The following is a 24393-nucleotide window of genomic DNA, read 5'->3' as shown; positions in this document are numbered from 1 at the left end:
GATAAAAAGAATATTATCACATTATTTTAGTTTATCTAATTGCATATTAGTGGCCCATTGATCCATTGAATTGAACAAAACCTGCTCTTAGTAAGAGATCAATGTTTCAAGGTGTTCCGTCATTTATATATTTTCAGAGAGGTAGAAGTTTTTAGTATATTTCAAGAAGCACAGAAAAGATTGAACGGAAAACACAAACTGGGAGTAAACAACTTCGATATTTCTCCATTTGTTTATAACATTACATCTAATGCTTAAACAATAACCACAAACCCCTTGCTGGGGGTCCTAGGGGTTAAGGCTGATAATGTGTATCCCTATTTATTATCTTGATTGCCACGTTGGATGACTTTCTATTTGCTATTTGTGTCTACATCTTCATATTGCATATTTTCGGATCCAATTACTAAAAGACAATATAGGCATTCTCAACAATGGCAACTTGCTTGCAGTGTAGGAAGTCCTATAAATACTATCAAGGTCATTGAGAAAATCAAGGCCCTGGCATTTTCTGTATGAAATGCATGAAGAAGATTTCAATCATCTTGACATGTTTGTGCTTTTGGTAAAATGACTAAACCACTGAAATAATTCCCTTATCATATTGTATAATAAACTGCACCTCAAAACTGTGTCTCCCCCAATTCTGCCCCTAACATTATCTCGACTTTCTCCATGGCGAGTAAGCAATATTGGGCGGGGTGTGAGATGTGTATTCACCTGTAACGAAATAGAGAATAAGACACATCCTTGAGAAACATGGTAACAATTTTCAACAATGAAAATGGCAAATCATAGAAGCAGCTAACATTTCAGTTGAAGGAGATCTTGCACTCTAGCCGGGCATCTTAGTCTAAGTGATTTAACAGCTTCATTATAAATATACTTCAGCATCCTTCTTTTGCTCCATATCCACTTAAAAGGTAGATAAGTTCTTTTTTTTTTGGTTTTTGGTATTCATGATTGTAAAAGGAGGACCAAAAATAACATGGATTTATATGACATTTTTTATCATACAACTTACCCACCGCAGATTTTTTTTTCAGTTCACAAATATGCACCATTCTAATCAAAGAATAAAAGAAATAAATAAGATTCCGAATAAAGCCTGCAGCCTTGAATTTCTATGTTTTGACATACCAAGAAAAAGACAATCCTTCCCGGAAGGTAACCACTGATATTGTTCACCTGAATCAACAGACAAGATTGATCAATTATATTACACCAAAAGCTAATAATTACAAAAACTAAAAAAACAACATACACTTGGAAATCAATGATATCAGCAAAACAAACCAAAAGAAATTTCAATCTAAAAAAAGAAGCATGCTGAAAGGTCTAAGGCTCAGTTTGGGAAGAGTACAAATACAAATATGTACAGTGCAAAACCTTCTATTTTCTATTATTTTGTATTCCTAAACCTCATATTTGCACTGTACATATTTGTATTTGTACTCTTCCCAACTGAGCCTAAAATGTAATTCATTTGAATTTACACCATAACTGAACAACTTAGCTTAACATATCTAAACAGAAGCCCATAGAAAATCTATATCATTTTGACAAAAGCAACCTAAATCCTAAAAATAATTAAGGAACTAAACGTATTAAGGAGAACATCCATTTTCTTCCAAAATTGGGTGTTTATATCTCACAGAAAAATGATGGACAACTAAATACTCAGAAAGCATAGATAATTGCACAAGGGGCCATCTCCACAGAATTTCCAATTGGGAAATGAAATCCATCCATTTACCTTGAAGCCTATGCTAAAGTCTTTTTTTCTTCTTTTCTTTTCTTTTTTTTTTTGTTATGGAGAAATGACCAAAGAAAAAAAAAATAAAAAATAAAAAAAAAAAAACAGAAATAGAGCCACTAGATCTCCCATTATGAGCACAATTTGTTTAAGTCTCAATTTTCAAGCATTTAACTTCCAAATACTAGATCAATGAGATTACACTACGTAGTTATATGTCAAAAGATAAGATATGCAACAGAAAATATATATAACTGGGCCATCTGCTATTATCAAATTTAGGATCAAAATATCAAGAGAACAGTAAACTTGAAGAAATAAAATGGCAACAGAAGATATACTAAACAAAAGCCAGATCATGAATATAAAAGGATTCTGGCAAAATATAATTAGAAAGATAGATGTCTACACTGTATAACAGGGAGAAGACAAAGAAAGGACATACTTGTAACTGCCCACCATGTCCACTAGCCATATCGATCATCTTGATGTATGAGCCTTCTTCCACTGGCTCATAAACCTGGTGAAAAAGCAGAAATTACTTTGAGCACAGATACAAGAAATGCACCAAACATAAGTTCAAGTGAAATCTCAGAAGCAACAACTATAAAAAATAACTAGAAAGTTTGAAGCAAGTACCTTCTCATAATTGGCTAGTCGTGTTTTGAAGTCTCGCATTCCAGCTTCAAAATCTGGCCTGCAAAATACCACCAGTTGCATTATTCACAATGTTAAGATAAGAATGAACCACAAACACAAACTGCAGCATTCACTATTTCATGTTAAGCAATGCCTCGGCCAAAGAGAACAAAGCTACATGTGATACTTACTCTTCTGCATAGTCAGGACTTTGTTGAACTTTAAGACGTATGTTTCTTTCAATAATCCGCTCATCATTGCATATCGTTTCCAAAAATATTATCTACAAGGAAAAGGCCAAGTGTAGTCAGGAATTACAGTTATGCACAATGTTTTAAATACCGACCCGGAACCAGAACCATTCTAGCCACTGATTTCCGGGTCAACGGTTCAACCATCCGGTTTGAATGGATGGCCCATTCTGACAAAAATTAAAAAATAAAATAAAAACGGCCAAAAATGTTGAACGGGTCAACGGTTCAAGCACCCGACTCAATGGGTCATTGACCAATTCAATGGTTTTTGGTCGGGGACCGGGTTTGGGGTAAAATGGAACCAATTGCCTAGATGGTTCCCAGTCTGAATGGTCCGACCGTCCAGGTCAACGGCGGTTTGAAAACATTGGTTATGCATCATCGTCATCATTATCTAAGCCTTGTCCCAACTGTATGGGTTGGGCATATGAATCATGTTTCGCTATTCCATTCTGTTCAGTGTCATATCCATCATCAAATTACAGTTATACATCCAAAACCTTTTTGCCCAAAACTAGCTTGACCAGAGATATTTAACAAGGCATTCCCAGGATACCAGATGAGCAAAGACTATATTCAATGACTCACATCAACTGAATAGGCAAGATGCAAAGAAGATACATTCCCTTTGTTCTGTTGAAACTTAAATGGTTAGGGATATAGGACCCAATCCAGTTAATACAAACATGTATTAGGTCAATTTATTTGCTCATCCATGAAAATCTATGAAGAAAACTTTAATCTCAGGAAAGATATTAAAAGCAAAAAAGCAAACCAAGCTTACTAATATTGTCTAAGAATTAACTTCAGCTCAGTGGCCTCTATTTCTTACTTCCTACTTGTCTTCCCTTTTTTGTGCAGCTTAACAATGATTTTCTAATTGTTAATTAGAAGAAATACAAAAGGGAAAATCTATGACTTTGACCAATCACCCCCCCCCCAAAAAAAAAAAACAAAAAAATTAACGAATACCACCCACTTTTATGATGCTAGTTCATTTGTTATAAGTATTTCAAGAACCAATCCTCTGCTTGTGAAAGACAACTGAAGGAATGTGATTGGTTCGGCCTGTAATTGTAAGAGGGGACCTTGGAGAATCACCCATCTGCAAAATGAGACTTGGGAGATTTCAAAAGACCTTAGCTGATTATTTTTAGATGGATCCCGAGGGAGCTGAACTCTTTGATTAATTCCTTTTCAAAATTGGGGATGGACAGAGATTCTTTGTATAGTGCTAATTTTTTACCATTGTAATTGGTTTGGGGTTCTTTTTGGTGTTTGTACACCCCCCCACCACCACCACCTTTTTTGATTCTTGAATGAAGATTACCCTTTTTTCAAAAAAAAATAAAAAATATGCATTCTTACATGTTTAGGTTTAAAAGAAAAAACAGGACCTGCTAACCAAGTAAAACCTAAATATCAGAAAATGCATGGCAAAACTTTGAAAGAGACATCTAAGGTTGGCATAACCAGCCAGATTATCGGGGTGTTTGGTTCCGTTTACGTTTATTGAGTAAACGTTTTGTACTTGTGTAGCTGCAAAACCGAGAAAAGCAATTAATGAGGGTATTTATGACACATAGGCACCATTAGGCACCACATCAGCAAAGTACCAATAAACGCCTACCCGTTTCAGGAAGCTCCAAAATGAAGCTTCCTGAAACGGGAGAGGCACACAGAAACCGATGTTTGCTTTTGCAAACATCGATACATACAGAAGCAATTAATGAGGCATTTGCTGATGGGGCACCCATGTGGCACCCTTTACTCAGTTAACGTAAACGGAACCAAACATATACTATAAAAGCAGAAGCAGTCCACCAACAATAGACAAGCCGTGAATGAAAACAACCATCACTCAACAAGTCCTACCCAGGAGATCCTCAAAAAAAAAGGCCAAGTGAATGCAGTCAACCACTCCATATATTTTCCCAGGCACCACTGTTGACAGGAATTTACCAAGAGAGAAAACAATGACTATTGCTTCATGGGATGATAAAACCTCAGGCTGAAAGCATGAAAACAAGGGTTCAAGTTTGAGGGTGGCCACTTTGTGCTAAAAATGCCAGAGGTTAGGTCCGCATCCACTCTTTCCAAGACCAGATTGCTGGGACCAGCATTGGGCCATGGCCTTTTTGGATAGCAGTAGTGGTTATTCATCAGGTTGACTTCTGCGTAGAAAATCTTCTCAAGTGGAAACAATATATGGTAGCAGGTATCCCTCCACCTGTGCATGCCCCATGAACTATAAAATCCACCTAACAAGTATCTTAAATATTCTTAGAAAAATCCTTGATAGGTTATTCTACCTTGCATTTCCCTTCAGCCATTTTCATTAGCATATTCCTCCGTGCCCTGCTACTGTTTGTGGCATCAAATATTCCAACCTACAATTCAATCAGAACAACTATAAGCAAATAAGGTCATGAAGAATCTTATAAAATCAATATAAGCACCTTACCTGGCCGCCTTCTTGCATCCATGATATCATATCATCCATTGCCAGGGCTGCTACCTAGTGGCATGTGATACATTAAGACTATGTGAAAGAAGAAAAAGTTAATCAGGTGTAAGATGAAACCTAATGTAATCATCTCAGTGCCTAAAGAAAACAAAAGACACAACTTTCTAAAGAAAACCAAATTCAACATTTAACAAGTTTTTTCCTGTTACATGGACATATGACACATGCAGATATTTCATATTTGGTTTTTTTTTATCAGTAACAGTGAAATTTTATTAATGATAAAAACAAGATTACAATGGGATGGAGCTAAAAGGTCTTAACTCCAGTTACCCAAGAACTTTCTGATCTTGTAGTGATTACAAAACAGCCCAGAATAATGTGTCTCTATTTACCCCTTACCTAGCTAGACCATCAGCCAATGCATTTGCACTTCTCTTTATCCAATTACATTGAATTTCCATGTCCCTGGTTAACCATTTATGTTTCCTCTTTTCATTGCTGTATTTCCACATCATAGCACTGTCCTCTGTTAGCCATTTCACTACCATTGCAGAATCACCTTCTATAACCACCTTTTTGATCTTCATTTCTTTGACCCTTTGAATTCCTTCAATAGCTCCAAGAATCTCAGCCATCAATGAATCTCCCACCCCAATCGGCCCAGAGTACATGGCTAACACGTTCCCTGTTCCATCCCTTATCACACCTCCAATTCCAGAAGGCCCTGGGTTGCCTATGCTGCTACCATCAAAATTCAGTTTGGTGAATCCAATAGGTGGAGGACTCCAGCAAGTTTTTGATAACTTTCTACATAGGCCTGAACCTGCAATCTCCTTCCAATTCCTTAACAACTCACCAACTGAAAACACTTTGAACAGCTCCAGTGTTCTCAACCATTGTGTCATTCTAATGTGAATGCTCTCTATAATTTCTTCCATACCTCTCTCTTTACTTGAGAAGATCCTTGAGTTCCTCTCCTCCCACACTGTCCAACATACTGCAGCTCTACCACACCTCCACATGATTTTAGCCCTTTTAGTTGGCCAATTAGGCATGGAAGAAAACAAGCTTTGAACATTCAAAGGGGGGGTCCACCTGCATCCAAACAAAGAAGTAAACCATACCCAAATAGCTTTAACAAACTGACAAGAAATTAGCAAGTGATATCCGGACTCACCATCAGACTTATAGAGAACACACCAATGAGGAGACAAACAGTTGTTGGGTCTTTTCCTTTGGAGTAGATCCCCTGTATTAACTCTTCACAGGAAGGCTTACCAACAAAAACTCCCAACCTTAGGAGGTATAGGTCGACACCACACTTCTTTAACAAGAAAAGAAAAGCCAGCGGGATGAGAGGGTAATAGTGCTTTGAAAAAGGAGGCACAAGTATAAGAGCCTGAGGGAGTGAGTGTCCAGATTCTTCTATATGCTTTAGATGGATCAATAAAGACCCCTTCAAGGATAGAAAGTAAGGCTATGGTACAGGCAATCTCTGTGTCCCTAACACCTCTTCTCAATCTTATGTTCCAACCAAACCCAAAGGGTGAATTAGAAGGAGCAATAAAGGAAGAAATCGGTTCATTCTTGAGGGAGGACAAAGCAAAAAGGTTTGGAAATTGATCTTTCAGAGGGAAGTCCCCAACCCAGACTTGTTCCCAGAATTTGATAAGGGTACCAAAATGCAAGTCATACCTGATCCATGGAGAGAATAAAGGCAAGATGGCTTGAATGGCTCTCCAAGGGGAAGCTCTTGTGGCTCTTGCTAGAATTCCTAAATCCCAACCATTATCTGCTAGTCCATGTATACTTTCCACCACCTTAACCCACAACCTATCTTTCTCCAGTGAGAATCTCCATAACCATTTTCCTAGTAGTGCCAAGTTCCTAGTCCTAATATTACCAATACCCAACCCTCCCTCCTCTTTAACTCTACAAACCACCTCCCATTTGACCCTATGGTCCCTCTTCTCCTCCCCCGGCTCCCACAGAAAATCCTTCATTAGCTTTTCCAACCTATTGGCCACCTTCACCGGTATCCTAAAAACTGATAGAAAATATACAGGAAGGTTAGCCAACATAGACCTAATTAGGGTGATTCTCCCTCCAAGGAACAAATAATTTCTTTTCCAGTTGGCCAGCCTCTTTTCAAATCTCTCCACAACAGGGACCCAAAAATCATCTCTCTGAGGATTATCTCCCAAAGGTAAGCCCAGGTAGTTTAACGGCCAATTAGACACTACACATCCCAAAATATCTACAAACTCCCCCATCTCCCCTTTCCCCATATTGACTCCAACTATACAACTTTTTTCAAAATTCACCCTAAGATTTGACATCTATTCAAAGAGTTGTATAGAGAGTTTCAAATTTTTAATCCAATTGACATCCCCACCTTCACAAAACAGAATCGTATCATCTGCAAATTGTAGATGTGTAAGTGGTACATTATCCCTTCTAACTCTCCACCCTCTTATAAGCTCCCTGGTATTTCATATTTGGTATCTGTCATCCAAATCAAACAACTGCAGAGAAACTCATACCAAAAGTTGGCCAAATTAGATGATTGTAGTGATTTGTTCTCTAGATATTTATGTGGACCATTTGCCATATTTACAACCACATAGCAGAAAGCAATTGATCATACAACTAAAGCATTCAATTGGATCAATTTCTGGCATAGGAGAATGTGTAGATGTGATTGATCAGATAAAAATATGGAGGTTTCATCCCCCTGCATAGCTGTCAAGGCGATGCCTAGGCGACAAGGCAACCTTTGAGCCTCACCTCACCTAATCACCAAGCAGTTTTGTACTATGTATTATAAAATACTTTTTTATTTTTGACATTATAATTATAAAATAGGCACTATTGAACTAAAATATTCATTTTATGTTTTTATATTCTAATTTCTTTTTATTACTTTCTTATTTGTTAGGGTTCAATCAATACAAACATTGCTAAATGCTGTATTGAACCCTCAAAGACTTTAAAACCTGAACCAATAAGGAAGAACTTAAAATTTTGTCAAATCAACACATTTTCTACGACTACTACTTTTTCTTTTCTTCTTTTCCTATAACAAAAATAAGGGTTCAGCCCCTATATTTTTTGAATTTTCTTTTCTTTCTTTTTCTTCTCATGAATATGTTGATTTTCTATACTTTAACATGAACTCTATACTTTTCTTATGAATAATTGTTAAGGAAATATGGTTATGGAACCTAGAGAACTACCCTAGGATCTATGTTTTCTACATAAAAAATAAAAATAAAAATAAAAATCCATTGCCTAGGTGCCCCGCCTAGGTGACTAGGCAACAAGGCACACCCCCCCCTGTCGCCTAGCCTCGCCTTGGCGCCTTGAAAACTATGTCCCCCTGGTATGTTCTGCATTTGCCAATAAATTATTCATCAACTGTAAATAGTATCTACCAGTTTGGAACTTTACAAGCCTGTAGAAAAATAATTTTTTATTGGAAACAGTTACTTTCATTACTGAACTTAAAGATATACAACTGTCAACCACCCAGAACTAGGTGTTGACCACATGATAAACAGATTACAACCATAGGAAAAGCATTATTCATCAACTGATCTTCAAGAGGCAATATGAATATCTGCATCAACAATTGCCTAGTCTCTGCAGAGGTGTGTCATATGAAATAGGGAACGGAAAACGTACTAAAAAATGACAAAAATAGAAGGGTAAATTACTTGTACAGTTGTACCTTGCCTAGGATTTTGGTCAAATACTAGATCGCCCATTAAGTTTAGCCATTAACCTACACCTTATAGCAACTTAGAGACTTAAAGTTATTTATTCCACCCCTCCACTAGGATGCCATCAGTTTTAGTGATGCAAAGTGTTTACATTACATGACATTTAAAACTTTTCAAAAGTCCTTCTACCCTTTTTGATACATCCTTGTATATTGGTCAAAAATACCCTCAGTCATACTTCTTAAAGGGACAATTTTTCTGCCAAAATGAAAGGTGGGAATGAAAAGTTGAAAACAGTTTAAGAAAAAACAAAACAACAAAATAAAATTTTAAATGGTAAAACTATATTTAATAGGTAAACTTATTATTTGTCTTGGTTCCATCTTTTCCATTAACAAACTTGCTGTAGTTCACTCATAGTCAAAGGAAGTATAAGTTAATAGGTAAACTTGAGAAGAGGTCTTAGTATTTGACCAAAAGCCTAGGGGAGTAACATGTTACCTAAAATAGAAACAAAAAAATTCAGTTGAAGGAAAAGCAAACATAGACAGGACATAGAAAATAATGACCTTTAGGATCATTCAATGGGCACTCACCTCATTGCGTGCCTCCATACCTTCTGGATTGTCAGCTCGAAAAAAATCAGCAGACTGAATCACAAAAAGTACACTCTATTAGAGCTAACATCATATTTTTTATCAGTAAGTTACACATCTGTGTACATGTCTTTATAATATTGTCTTTATAATAATATCTATAAGCAGGGTGTTGTGGAGCTAGCCCATTGCTACTCACCAACATCTACTTAGCAGACAAATTGATCTTTTACATTCGGTCTAAAGTATAACTTCCCCACATGCTCTATTTACTCTACATGAGCTAGAGAGTTGGCAGACTGAGGGACCCATGTAGAAACTGCTTGAAAACACTGAGACAGGTACCTGGCCTCTCTAATTTGGTGTTTGAGACTTCCCCTATCCACCATTTCACCCCTCAGCCAACCTATTATATGGTATTGGAATCCCCTTCAATTATCAGGTCTATCTATAAAACATCATAATGGACCAATTAATTGTCAAGGCAAGGTTAAGGAGCAAGATGTAGCCAGTATTCAAGCATTCCTACCTAAAGAAATCATATGTATACCAATGGATACAACCAATAAAAAACTATGGACAATTTATAATTCTTAACTCAAAATATCTATATCACAGACCTAATCCATACTAACTCTCCTACTTTTTTTTTGAGAAGGTAATGTAAATTTATTAAAAAGAGAACTAGAATACAACAGCAGTCAGCCCAAGAAAGGCTGAAACAATCACCATTACAGACACAAGACTGACTGTGTTCTCAGAACATGAGATACACTCATTTGGTTAAAAGATGGATTGACAGCAATCCAGGAAGCAAGCTTGCCAACTGCACATTGCACAATCTCTTCAGGACTCTTCTTTTTGTTACAGAACACTCTGTTGTTCCTCTCAGACCAAATGGTCCAAAGAATAGCTGCAGGAATTGTCTTCCACACCACTTTTCCTCTTTCCTTCAAACCTCTGATTTTCCAATAGCTAAAAAATTCTTTAACAGTTCTCGGCATGACCCAATTGAGTCCCACCACCTTGAGAAAATGAGCCCATACCCCGGCTGTTACAGGACAGTGCAGACACAGATGATCAGTGGATTTTGGATGTGTTTCACACAGCCCACAACAGATACCAGACATCGGAACCCCTCTCCTCACTAGATTCACTTTGGACAAGCATTTGTTAATGGCCATAGTCCAACTGGAAAGTTAACTTTAGGACTGACAGAGGTCCAAATCTGCTTATTTGGAAAGTTCTCAACACCTGAACTGCTTAACTTGCAAGCCAAAGAGTTAACTGAAAAGCACCCATTCTTGCTCCATTTCCAACTCCACTCATTCTCTGAATTATGTCAATAATCTGATTTTGAAGAGTTGCCAGAAGACTTGCAACCTCTTTCAATTCCCAGTCAAACAAGTTAAGCAGTTCAGGAGAGGGAATAATAATCAGCAATCAGAGCATCTTGATTTACAGCAACTTGAAACAGGAGAGGGAAGGAAACAGCCAGAGGAGTCTCCAAACACCAAGGGTCCTTCCAAAAGAAAATTCTATCACCTTTACCCACTTTGAAATTTAGACCGTCCACAAAGGAGGGGAAACTTTTTAAGATACCCTTCCAAATTGAACAGTCCCAACTTGAGAAGGGATCTTGAAAACTCCAACTCCCCCTAATCACTCCAAATTTGAATGCAATAAGGTTCCACCACCAAGCACCTCCTTCGTGAGAAAATCTCCAGCTATTTACCAAGGAGAGCCGAGTTGAAGACCTTGATTTTCCTCAAACCTAAACCACCTTCCTCCATGGGGAGGCAAATCTGATCCCAACCAACACAATGAATTTTCTTTTCATCCTCCCAACCCTTCCAAAGAAAATTCTTTTGAAGAGTCTCCAACTTCTTGGCCACTTTAGAAGGGATTGGGAATAAAGACAAGAAATAAGTGGGAAGATTAGTAAGTGTACTGTTCAACAGTGTAACTCTACCTCCAAAGAAGGGTACTTAGCCTTCCAAGAGGACAGCTTCTTCTCCATTCTTTCAATTACAGGATCCCAAATGGAGGAAGAGGTACATTGCGCACCAAGGGGGAGACCCAGATATGTAACAGGGAGAGACCCCACTTGACAGGCCATAACTCTGGCACACTCCACATTTCTCACCTGGCCGACTGGAATAATTTGGCTTTTACTCAAATTGACTTTCAGCCCTGTGACTATTTCAAACCAGCTGAGAATTCCAATAAGAATTTCCAACTGGGCAAGAGTAGCATCAGCAAAACAAAGTGTGTCATCTGCAAATTGTAGAATGTTTACTCCCCCCCCGCCGGACTGATAGCAAAATCTTCCCACAACCCAGCTTCAGCAGCTTTGAGGCTGAAAAGAGTTAGGGTTTCTGTAACACAAATAAACAGAAGGGGGGAAAGAAGTCACCTTGTCTCAGCCCTCTGGAACTCTCAAAGAAACCAGCCAACTGCCCATTAACCAGCACTGAAAATTTGGGAGTAGAAATACAAACTTTCACCCAGTTCCTCCATTTCTGCCCAAAGTTCATCTTATCCAGGACAAAATCCAGACATCTCTAATTTACACGATCATGTGCCTTTTCAATATCCAACTTCCCCTCTCTCTTCCTAGAGTCAATCAATTCATTAGCAATTAGGACTGAGTCTAGCATTTGCCTCCCTAGGACGAAAGCACTCTGGTTACAAGAAATCACATTTTTCAGCACCTTCTTTAGTCTTTCAGCCAATATTTTTGCTAAAATTTTATAAAAACTGTTCAAAAGACTTATAGGTCTGAAGTCTTTAATGTTCACTGCTCCTGCTACCTTTGGGATGAGGGTAATAAAAGTGTTATTCAGAGTTCTTTGCAAGGAGGCATTTGAGTGAAAAGCTTGGAATACATTAAGCAGATCAGACTTCACAAACTTCCAACATTTCACATAGAACAGATTTGTAAAACCATCCGGCCCTAGTGATTTCTCATTCTCTGAAGAGCTGATTGCTGATTTAATTTCCTCCTCAGTAAAAAGCCTTTCAAGGAAAGGTTTATCTTCTTCACTAAACTGCTTAAAAGGAAGAGGTCTGCGGGTCCAGTTCTCCTTATACAAGTTCTTATAAAAATAAGTGGTTATTAGCTTGATATCTGCAACTGATTCCCCCACTTTGTCTTCCCAAACCAGTTTACTAGTGGAGGAAATTCTGTTTCAGGCGATTGCCATTTTATGAAAAAACTGGGAATTTTTATCCCCCACTTTCAGCCAAGTGACTTTGGCCCTTTGTCTCCATTTTAGCTCCTCTTTAACTGCCAACTTGTCAAATAAAGCTTTGGATTGAAGTCTCTTCTCCCTTAGCACCTCCGAAATTGGCCTAACCTCTTCAGCTCTATCAATATCTTCAATCAGATTCAAAAAAGCTTTTTTTTCTGTTTCTGCTATTAAATTTTTCTCCAATTTCCAGATCTTGACTTTTTCTTTGACCGCTTTCAACTTTTTTGCTATTAAGAAAGAGCTGGACCCACCCTCCTTAGAATCACACCAAGCAGTCCTAACCAAGGGAAAAAAGCTAGCATCTTCTGTAGAGAACACTGATGTGGGCCCCACAGCTACGGTCCCACTATGTTCATAGGGTAGAAGATGTTCTAGTCTGCCTAGGGTTAGCTATTGGTCATTTAGTTGTTTCAGTTATTTATTTCAGTCTTATTTTTTGCTCTATTTGTTATGTAAAGACTAAGGGCAGATCTGTCCTTTCATGTAATGAGCATAACCTATAAATATTAATTCAAGTGGCGGCGGCAGAACATTAAGCTTCTGCTCCTCCTTTCAACTCTTGTGTTCTACTGCTTCTCCTCCCTCTTCCTCTTCTTTCCTCTTACCTTCTTATTTTCGATCCTGAAATCCATTAGGGTTCAAGACTGATAACAGTCCTGAACTTCTACTTGGTATCAGAGCTAGGGTTTCTCATGTGAGTCTAGTCCAGCCAACCACATGAGAACCATCTAAGGCTGGAAGCTGAGAAAGCAGAGTTCGTTGACTGGTTCTTGGAGATCTCCAGAGTGTTGGTTCGGCTGTCTTAATTTGTATGTTTATCCTTGTTGGGTCTTAAGTCATTAGTTATTGGGCCTTAGTTACTGGGCCTAATCTTATTTAGTGTTTATTTGACTAGGTGTCCCTCCACTAATTAGGGGCATTCTGGTCTATTTATGTAACATTATGTAATGTTGTTATATATAATAGATTAGGGCTGGCTGAGAACTAATTCTGCCGCCCATCTCATATCTTTTTCTTCTTCTTCTTCTTCTCTCATTCGACAGCTCTATTTCAGCAAACATGGTATCAGAGCACTAATCTTTTGACTGGTTACAGCAGCCGCCTTTTTCTTCTACTCGCAATTAACTCTCTCTCTTCTTTTTCTTGGTTGCTGCAAAGAAACCCTAGGGTTGGTCGCAGAACACAGCTGGACCTACATCTAGGGTTTCCCTTGGTTGTAGGGCCCAAGGGGAGATAGACCCAGAGGCTGTTGCCCTAATAGACACAGTACAGCAGATTGTAGCCATTCGACTAAGATAGATCTGTGTAAAACAGATCTAGGAGAAATGACAAATCTCAGCAGTCCTAGAACTGTTCGTGGGTGAGAGTATAACCTGAGATAGCAGTGCTTAGCACACAGTAGAAGCTAACACAGCAAGTTGCAGGCTGCGGCAGCAGTGATTAGAACACAACAGAAGGTAGCACAACAGATTATAATCTGCGACAGTAGTAATTAGGGCACAGTGTGCAGTGTAGTACTCGGTGTTTCAGCTCTGTGTCAGGTTCTCAGGACTGAGTTTACAGTGCAGCAAGCTCCGTAAGTGTGAAACAGTTCATTATATATCGTGTTTACAGTCTTGACTTTACGAGTAGGAGAAGATGTCTTCCATATCCAGGGAAGTGTCTTCTAGAAATGTTAGGGCTTGTGGGAGGTCTCCTAATTTGGAGAATCCAAATCTGCACAGCCTACAGATCACAAGTGTGTTGTTGGATGAGTACAACTTCAGAGAATGGTCTGTCTCAGCCATGTTGTTCATCACATCCCGGGAACTCACCGATTACTTGGACGGACAGAAGAAGGAACCCGAAGTGGGGAGTGCTGAATATGCAGCTTGGCGCAAGGAGAATGCTACAGTTATGTCCGGGCTACTTGCCTCAATGACTCCAAGAGTAGCTAGGACTGTTCAACATTTCTCCACGGCTGCCAAGATATGGGAAAAAGTTTCTAAAACCTATGGGCAGAAAAAGAATAATGCAAAAATTTACAGACTGAATCAAGACATTGCTGCCTTGAGGCAAGGAGATATGAGTGTTGCAACATATTTTGCTACACTAGAAGGACTATGGGAAGAGTTAGATCACCACCTTATTATTGATTGGGAGAATGCCAGAGACAAGGAAAAGCATGACAAACAAGTTGAAGAGGGTAGAGCATTTAAATTTCTGGCTGGCCTAGATCCTATATATGAGAGCATAAGGTCCCAAATTCTGGGAAGGGATGAAATGCCAGACTTACATCATGTTTACTACCTTGTGAGGAATGAAGAGGTGAGAAGAAAAGAGATGCAGGTTGATACTCAAACTAAACTAGCTGAACAGTCTGTGGAAGATTCGGCCTTAATCTCTACAAATCAAAGGGGAAACAGACACTCTGACAAGAGACATCTGAAGTGCACCTACTGTGGAGGGGAAAGGCATGTGAAAGAGACCTGTTGGGTTCTCCATCCGCATTTGAAGCCAGCTGCATTGAGGAAAGATAAGAAGCATCAGAAGGGTCAATCTGCAAGTGTGAATCTGGCTACGGGTCACAGTGATGATGGTTCAAAACACTCATCCACAGCTACTTCCTCTTCCATGGGACAGACTACTAATTCCCCCGGAACCAGGTCCTTGGGTTTTACTGCCGATGAGGTAGAGGTACTTAGCCGGGCCCTAGCCCGTCTAAGGACCAATTCTCTTCCATCCTCCTCCCTTGCCAGATCAGGAGGTATTGTCTCTACCTTTAGTGCAACTAGTACTATTGATCCTGCCTCTTGGATTATTGATTCTGGTGCAACTGACCACATGACACACATGTCTTCCCTATTTTCTTCCTATCATTTAATGTCTGGCCAAGATAAAATGAGGGTTGCTGATGGTTCTCTCTCTACCATCTCTGGGAAGGGAGTGGTTGACCTAAGCAAGGACCTCTCACTCAAATCTGTCTTGCATGTTCCCAATCTTTCTTCAAATCTCTTATCTGTTTCAAAGCTTACCAAAAATTTGAATTGTAGCATAACCTTTTTTCCTACCCATTGCGTCTTTCAGGACAGATTGACGAAGAGAACGATTGGGAGCGGTCATGAGTGTGGAGGTCTCTACTACCTTGATGCAGATATCAATTCGGCATTACAAACTGTTGGAAAGTAGAAGATTGACTCTCTGATTGATTCTCCATAATTTTAGGTCCATCAGTTTAGGAAACTTAATTTCCTAGAATCATGGGATATTAATTGGAGAATCCCACTGATATAGAAATTAGTTTTTTAGGAAAAGTTAGTTTCCTATTTTATCACCCTGTAAATTAGCTTTGTAATTCTATATAAAGTTGTGTATATGCTCCTTCCAAGACAATACAATCAATTCATTTTTTCTCTCAAATTTTCACATGGTATCAGAGCCAGGTTACGACCTAATCCACACATAGTATCTCTTTGGTCATCTCTGCTGCGTTCAAGAACTCTCAAACAGTATTTGGGAGGTTCTTGAGTGTCCTTGATTCTTCTTCGAGATCGGCTACAGATCTGAACTCTACATTTTTGCTTCTTCTGGACTGTTGCGCCATTGGATTCATCCTTTTTTTCTTGGATCTCTTTGTAGAGACATCAGATCAGTCTGAAATCTTAGATCTGGTGTTGCCCAGAGCAAATTTACTGAATCCCTTTGGTTTCATTTGGATCAGTTTTGATTTTGAGTGGTTTCGATCCACTCTTCAGTTTGGTGGAGCATTATAGTTACCTTTTTTTTTTTTACATTGGCTGAAAGATTCTTTAGGCCTTCATCGCCAATCCTTACTAAGTTTTTCAGACCTTCATTGTCTGTTTTTTTCTCTCTTTCTTGAAGCCCACCCAATATGTCAGAAGCCACCGTATCAAATACTACTGCACAATCGGAAGAAGTTTCCTCACATCAAGCATCTGGCGACCTGCAAAACATTCAGGCAGCATATAGGTTGAACGGGAAAAATTATTTGAAGTGGTCTCAGTTTGTTCGAACATATTTAAAGGGAAAAGGAAAGTTTAGCCATCTCTTAGGGACGGGACCGAAGGAAGGAGATCCAAGATTTGATGCATGAGACGAAGCTAACTCCATGATCATGTCATGGTTATGGAATTCAATGAACCCTGAAATCAGTGACACGTGTATGTTTTTATCCACGGCTAAAGAGATCTGGGATGCCGTCCGACAAACATATTCAAAAGCACGTGATGCAGCACAAGTGTACGAAATCAAAGTCAAGACTAGAGCAACTAAACAAGGCAGCAAGACAGTTACCGACTATGCAAATTTACTGCAGAACCTGTGGCAAGAACTCGATCATTATCGGTGCATTGAGACTAAATGTGCAGTGGATGCAGCAATCCTAAAGAGTTTTATCGAAAAAGATCACGTTTATGATTTTCTTGCAGGACTCAATGCAGAATTTGATCAAGTTAGAGTCCAGATTCTCGGCAAAGAAGAGGTACCATCTCTAAATGAGACTATTTCTCTGATTCGTGCTGAAGAAAGCCATAGGGGGGTTATGCTTGAACCCCAAGTACTAGAAGGTTCAGCCATGACTACAAGGATGGAACAACCGAAAATACTGGAAGGAATGAAGACAGGTTTGTCCTCTGCACGGGACAACAAGGAGTCTCTTTGGTGTACCTATTGCAAGAAACCAAGGCACACCAAAGAGAAGTGTTGGAAGCTGAATGGTAAACCATCAAATAGGGAATGGGGCTACCGAGGAGGACAACAGAAGAGTCGAAGTCAAGCTAACTTCACCACAAATCAGTCGAGCCAAGAAAAACCTCCAGACAAGACCGAGTTCAATAAGGAGGAGATCGAAAAGTTAAAGGGGCTTCTGGGATTGTTGGAGAAACCTAGTGGTACAGGCTCTCTTGCAATCTCAGGTAAGTTTTCTATTCCTCATGGACTAAATGTCTCAGATGAACCTATTAGGGATTTATGGGTTATTGACTCAGGAGCCACAGATCACATGACTCACTCCTCACTACATTTTAGCACTTACACCCCCTGCCCAAGCAATCGAAAAATAGCCATTGTAGACGGTTCCCTTACTACCGTAGCTGGCCTTGGGGATATCCATATTAATCCATCACTTACACTAAAAAGTGTCATTCATGTTCCAAAATTGTCCACTAACCTGATATCCATCCAAAAACTCACCCATGACATGAACTGTAATGTGTTTTTCTATCCTTCTTACTGTATATTTCAGGACCAGGATTCGAGGAAGAGGATTGGACTTGCTAAGGAGAAGAATGGACTCTACTATCTTGAAGAATCATGCAAATCAAATATTGTCCAGGATAAGTTATCTCTGTCATTCCTTTCATCATCCAACAAAGACACCATTTGGCTTCATCACTTTAGACTAGGACATCCATCTTTTGGAATTCTGAAAACTATGTTTCCCTCCTTGTTTAAAGGATTGAGTGTTGAATATTTTCATTGTGATGTGTGTGAATTTGCAAAACACAAGCGTGTGCCCTTTCCAATCAGTAACAAGAGAAGTTCAGTCCCATTCTTTTTGATCCATAGTGATATATGGGGACCCTCCACAGTTCCAAATGTGTCTGGCTCACGATGGTTCGTCTCTTTTATTGATGATTGCACTAGGGTCTCTTGGATCTTTCTTCTTAAATCTAAATCAGATGTAAGTAGTGTACTCCCAAATTTCCATAACATGATCGAAAATCAGTTTGGGGTCAGAATCAAAAGATTTAGATCGGATAATGCACGGGATTATTTCAACCAAACTTTATCCCCATATTTTCAAAAAGAAGGGATTATCCATGAATCCTCCTGCATTAATACTCCACAACAAAACGGAGTAGCAGAAAGGAAGAATGGCCATCTACTAGCTGCAACCCGAGCCTTACTTTTCCACCAGCATGTTCCAAAAACCTATTGGGGGGAAGCTGTGCTTACAACCGCATACATTATAAATCGATTACCTTCAAGGGTTTCGGGATTTAAAACACCAATGGAAACACTTTCTCAATTTTATCCCGATCTACGTACAACAAATAATCTCACCCCAAGAATCTTTGGATGCACTGCTTTTGTCCATGTTCATACCCATAATAGAGGGAAGTTAGATCCAAGAGCCATCAAGTGTATTTTTGTGGGTTATTCGTCCACCCAAAAGGGTTATAAGTGTTACCACCCACCTACTAAAAAATTCTGTCTCTATTGATGTCACTTTTGAAGAAAAAACACCATATTTCACTCAACCTTATCTTCAGGGGGAATCTTTGTCATTCATTGAAGATAAGGACAGAGAATTGTTCCCGCTTGGTCTACCTACAGTTTCTCAACACCCAAACTCAGCATCTATACCAGTTCAATCCGTATCTGCACCTATCGAACCACCTCAAACCAAACCAACTTCTTCACCCATTCATACCAGACCCATGACAGAGAATGATGAACTTTGTGACTCTATGAGATTGCAGGTATATTCAAGAAGAAGAAACCAGGATCCTAATCTTGTGCAAGTTCAAGATTCAACTCCTAATCCTGAGAATGAGGTAAATACAGTTCTAGAAATTTCTTCTGAATTAGCATCTGACCAAGATCTTCCTATTGCCCTTAGGAAAGGCACAAGAGAATGCACTAAACATCCCTTATATCCCTTAGCAAATTTTGTGTCCTTTAAAAAATTCTCACCATCACATAGGAGTTTCCTAGTTAGTCTACACACCATTCATATTCCTAATACTTTATCTGAGGCATTATCTGATGAGAAATGGAAAGATGCTATGAGAGAAGAGATGCAGGCTCTAGATAAGAATTAAACATGGAAAATTGTTGACCTACCACCAGGAAAGAAACTCGTGGGCTGCAAGTGGGTTTTCACAATAAAGTACAAGTCAGACGGCTCTCTAGAAAGATACAAGGCAAGACTCGTGGCAAAAGGATATACACAAACCTATGGTGTTGACTATCAGGAGACATTCGCTCCAGTGGCTAAGATGAATACGGTAAGAATTTTGTTGTCACTAGCAGCTAACTTCGACTGGTACTTGGAGCAATTTGATGTAAAGAATGCTTTTCTTCACGGTAATTTAGAGGAGGAGATATACATGGATATTCCTCTGGGCTTCAAAGGAAATCTAAAAGGAAATAAAGTTTGCAGGTTGAAAAAAGCACTATATGGTCTCAAGCAATCACCTAGGGCGTGGTTTGGAAGATTTACTAAAGTTATGCTTGCCATCGGATACAAACAAAGTCAGGGAGATCATACACTCTTTATAAAGCATTCGGATATAGGGGGAGTCACGACTCTTCTGGTATATGTCGATGACATAATTGTGACAGGAAATGATGAAAAGGAGAAGGAAGCCTTGAGAAGATGCCTAGTCAAAGAATTCGAAATAAAAGAACTTGGGAGATTGAAGTATTTTCTAGGGATTGAAATAGCTCATTCCAGAGAAGGCATCTTTATCTCACAACAGAAATATGTAACAGATCTTTTAAGAGAGATAGGAAAGTTAGCATGCAAACCATCATCCACACCGATTGAGCCAAATCACAAATTGGGAGAAGCAAATGAAGATCCAGCCGTGAATAGGGAAATGTACCAAAGATTAGTAGGAAAACTTATATATCTTGCCCACACAACAAACATAGCATATGCCGTGAGCGTGGCTAGCCAGTTTATGCACAACCCGAAAGAGGTTCACCTACAGGCGGTCTATAGGATACTACATTACCTAAAGGCTAATCCTGGCAAAGGAATCTTGTTTAAAAGAAATACTGGATTAACCCTAGAGGCATACACCGATGCAAATTATGCAGGCTCTCCCATGGATAGGCGGTCCACTACAGGTTACTGTACATTCCTTGGAGAAAATCTTGTGACATGGAGGAGTAAGAAGCAGAATGTGGTAGCTAGATCAAGTGCGGAGGCAGAATTCAGGGCAATGGCTCAGGGAGTATGTGAATTACTATGGCTCAAGATAATTTTGGAAGACCTAAAGATCAGATGGGAAGGTCCAATGAGATTATTCTGTGACAACAAGTCAGCTATTAACATTGCTCACAATCCCGTCCAACATGACAGGACAAAGCACATTGAGATAGATAGGCATTTCATAAAGGAAAAGCTGGATAGCGAATTAATTTGCACTCCATACGTCTCAGCGAATGGTCAACTGGCAGATGTGCTTACAAAAGGGCTTTGCAGTGTGGCATTCCAAGGACTTATCTCCAAGCTAGGAATGAAAGATGCATATTCACCAGCTTGAGGGGGAGTGTTGGAAAGTAGAAGATTGACTCTCTGATTGATTCTCCATAATTTTAGGTCCATCAGTTTAGGAAACTTAATTTCCTAGAATCATGGGATATCCTAGAATCATGGGATATTAATTGGAGAATCCCACTGATATAGAAATTAGTTTTTTAGGAAAAGTTAGTTTCCTATTTTATCACCTTGTAAATTAGCTCTGTAATTCTATATAAAGTTGTGTATATGCTCCTTCCAAGACAATACAATCAATTCATTTTTTCTCTCAAATTTTCACACAAACATCTGCTACTAGTAGTCAGTCCAATGGGGAGTCAATAGCTAGTTTACATCTGTGGCATGCTAGGCTAGGTCATTTACCGTTTTCATCATTGGAAGTATTGTTTCCAGAATTATTCAAAGGTGTTTCAAGTCAAGAGTTATTTTGTGAAGTCTGTCAACTATCAAAGCAATGTAGAACTGTTTATTCAACTTCAAGTAATGAAATTCAAGCTTCTTTTGACTTAGTCCACTCTGATGTTTGGGGCCCCTCTCCCATTATTTCTGTTGATGGCTTTCGATATTTTATCAGTTTTATTGATCACTATTCTCGATGCACATGGATCTACTTATTAAAAACACGAGAAGAAGTGTTGCGGGTAATCATGACTTTTTGCAAATTGATTGAAACACAGTTTGGCACGAAAATCAAACAATTCAGGTCAGATAATGCTGTTGAATACTTTGAAAGGTCCTTGAATCTGTTTATGGAGGATGCTGGAATGATTCATCAGTCATCTTGTGCTAGTACCCCCCAACAGAATGGGGTTGCTGAGCGCAAAAATAGGCACCTATTGGAGACTGCTCGAGCCTTACTATTTCAGCACAAAGTTCCAAAAAACTATTGGTCTCAAGCAATCCTTACTGCATCATACCTGATAAATCGAATGCCATCCAAGGTATTGGGGATGAAAACTCCTTTCTCTGTTCTTTGCCCTCATCTTCCTGATTTTTCTCTTCCACCGAGAGTCTTTGGGTGTGTATGCTTTATACATGTCAAGGATCTGAAGAAGACCAAATTGGATCCTAGGGCTACAAAGGGAATCTTTTTGGGGTACTCTCCTACTCAAAAGGGATACAAGTGTTATGATCCAGTCACCAAGAAAAAATATGCTACAAAGGATGTGGTATTCTTTGAGTCTCAGTCCTATTTTCATTCTTCCTAGAATCCTCTTCAGGGGGAGACTAGTGGGATTGAAGAGGATTCTTCTATTCCCCCTTTCTTTATGCCTCTCTCTACCTCAGACCTTCCATCTTCTCCTCCTGATCCACCTAATTGTAGTATCCCGAATGAATCTAGTGAGGCTCCCATTGTACCAGCCACTACTACTGATGTTGCAGATGTTACTGAAGACTCAAGCAGGCTGCAAAGAGATATCAGAATCACCTACAACAGAAGGAAGAAGGGCCCTCTAATTCATGACAGCAACCAATTGGACTCAGATCAACCTATCTCAGAAACTCAAGGTAATCCTATCAGTTCCTCTGACTTGGATCTTCCTATTGCCCTTCGTAAGTCTACCCGTTCTTGTACTATCAGACACCCCATTGCTGATTTTGTGTCTTACTCACATTTGTCTCCCCGTTATTGTTCTTTTGTGTCTGCTCTCTCTTCTGTGCATGTTCCTACTAGGTATTTTGAGGCAGTATCTGACCCAAAATGGAAAGAGGCTATGGATGAAGAAATGAAGGCCTTAATGAAAGCAGGGACTTGGGAATTAGTGGATCTACCAGAAGGGAAAGGCATTGTTGAATGCAAGTGGGTGTTCACTGTGAAGCATAGGGAGGACGGGTCCATTGAAAGGTACAAGGCTAGACTGGTAGCAAAAGGGTTCACTCAAAAAGAAAGGATTGACTACAAAGAAACCTTTGCTCCGGTGGCAAAACTCAACACAATCCGAGTTCTATTATCATTAGCTGCAAATTTCTCATGGGAGCTACATCAGTTGGACGTGAAGAATGCTTTCTTGAATGGTGACCTGCATGAAGAGGTTTTCATGGATCCTCCACCAGGTTATGGGTTTGGCAAGAAGGTATGTAGACTGAGAAAAGCCCTATATGGCCTTAAGCAGTCCCCTCGAGCTTGGTTTGAGAAGCTATGTGGGGCCATGAAGAAAGGGGGTTACACTCAAAGTGGGGGAGATCATACCCTATTCATAAGGAAGAAAAATGGCAAACTTACAGCACTTATTGTATATGTGGATGATATTGTAATTACAGGGGATGATCAGGAAGAGATTAAAAGACTAAAGGAGGTCTTGGTTGCTGAATTTGAGATCAAAGACCTGGGCCAACTGAGATACTTTCTTGGGATTGAAGTTGCAAGATCCAAAGAGGGCATCTATATATGTCAGCGGAAATACATCATTGATCTTCTTCAAGAAACAGGCATGATGGAGTGTAGGACAGCAGATACTCCAATAGAACAGAATCATGGTCTACAGAAGTCAGTAGGAGAGGACTACCTTGATAAGGAAAGATACCAAAAGCTGGTGGGGAAGTTGATTTACCTGTCCCTCACTCGCCCTGACATTGCTTATGCTGTACATGTTGTCAGTCAGTTCATGCACACTCCTAAAATCCCTCACATGAAAATTGTGGAAAGGATCCTCAGATATTTGAAGTCTTGCCCGGGGAAAGGGATTCTGTTCAGAAAAAACAGTAAAATTGAAGTTGAAGGATATACTGATGCAGATTGGGCTGGCTCAGTTGGGGACAGGAAGTCTACTTCTGGGTACTGCACCTTTGTTGGAGGAAATTTAGTTATTTGGAGGAGTAAAAAACAGAATGTGGTTGCTAGATCTAGTGCAGAGGCCGAATATCGAGCTATGGCTCATGGTGTTGCTGAACTTTTATGGCTTAAGATCCTGCTTGGTGAACTTGGAATAAAGATTGAGTGTCCTCTCAGGTTGTACTATGACAACAAGGCTGCCATCAACATTGCAAATAACCCAGTGCAACATGATAGAACTAAACATATTGAGATAGACCGTCACTTTGTCAGAGAAAGAATCGTCTCAGGAGAACTCTGCATCCCTTATACTCCCTCCGAGATGCAGATTGCAGATGTTCTGACTAAAGGGCTAGCTACAGTGAAATTCTTGGACTTACTTGGCAAGCTAAACATGATTGACATCCATGCTTAGCTTGAGGGGGAGTGTTGGTTCGGCTGTCTTAATTTGTATGTTTATCCTTGTTGGGTCTTAAGTCATTAGTTATTGGGCCTTAGTTACTGGGCCTAATCTTATTTAGTGTTTATTTGACTAGGTGTCCCTCCACTAATCAGGGGCATTCTGGTCTATTTATGTAACATTATGTAATGTTGTTATATATAATAGATTAGGGCTGGCTGAGAACTAATTCTGCCGCCCATCTCATATCTTTTTCT

At 39.4% G+C, this 24393-nt stretch overlaps 1 protein-coding gene across 2 annotated transcripts in view; it reads right to left on the bottom strand.

Moving 5' to 3' along the window:
- Positions 1-24393, bottom strand: part of F2KP (fructose-2,6-bisphosphatase) — a 47180-nt gene that overhangs the window by 9992 nt on the left and 12795 nt on the right. For both annotated transcript variants that reach the window (XM_088898045.1, XM_088898044.1), the window contains exons 9-16: positions 9438-9491; positions 5114-5167; positions 4962-5039; positions 2587-2678; positions 2396-2453; positions 2202-2276; positions 1141-1188; positions 623-720 (exon numbers count right to left, since the gene is read on the bottom strand). In XM_088898045.1, the coding sequence (XP_088754171.1) occupies positions 623-720; positions 1141-1188; positions 2202-2276; positions 2396-2453; positions 2587-2678; positions 4962-5039; positions 5114-5167; positions 9438-9491 (557 nt within the window). The remainder of the gene's footprint in view (positions 1-622; positions 721-1140; positions 1189-2201; positions 2277-2395; positions 2454-2586; positions 2679-4961; positions 5040-5113; positions 5168-9437; positions 9492-24393) is intronic.

Source organism: Nelumbo nucifera, chromosome 2 (genome assembly GCF_055504915.1).
Source record: "Nelumbo nucifera cultivar China Antique chromosome 2, China Antique-T2T, whole genome shotgun sequence".
NCBI lineage: Eukaryota > Viridiplantae > Streptophyta > Magnoliopsida > Proteales > Nelumbonaceae > Nelumbo > Nelumbo nucifera.
This window is presented reverse-complemented; position numbering and strand designations above follow the sequence as displayed.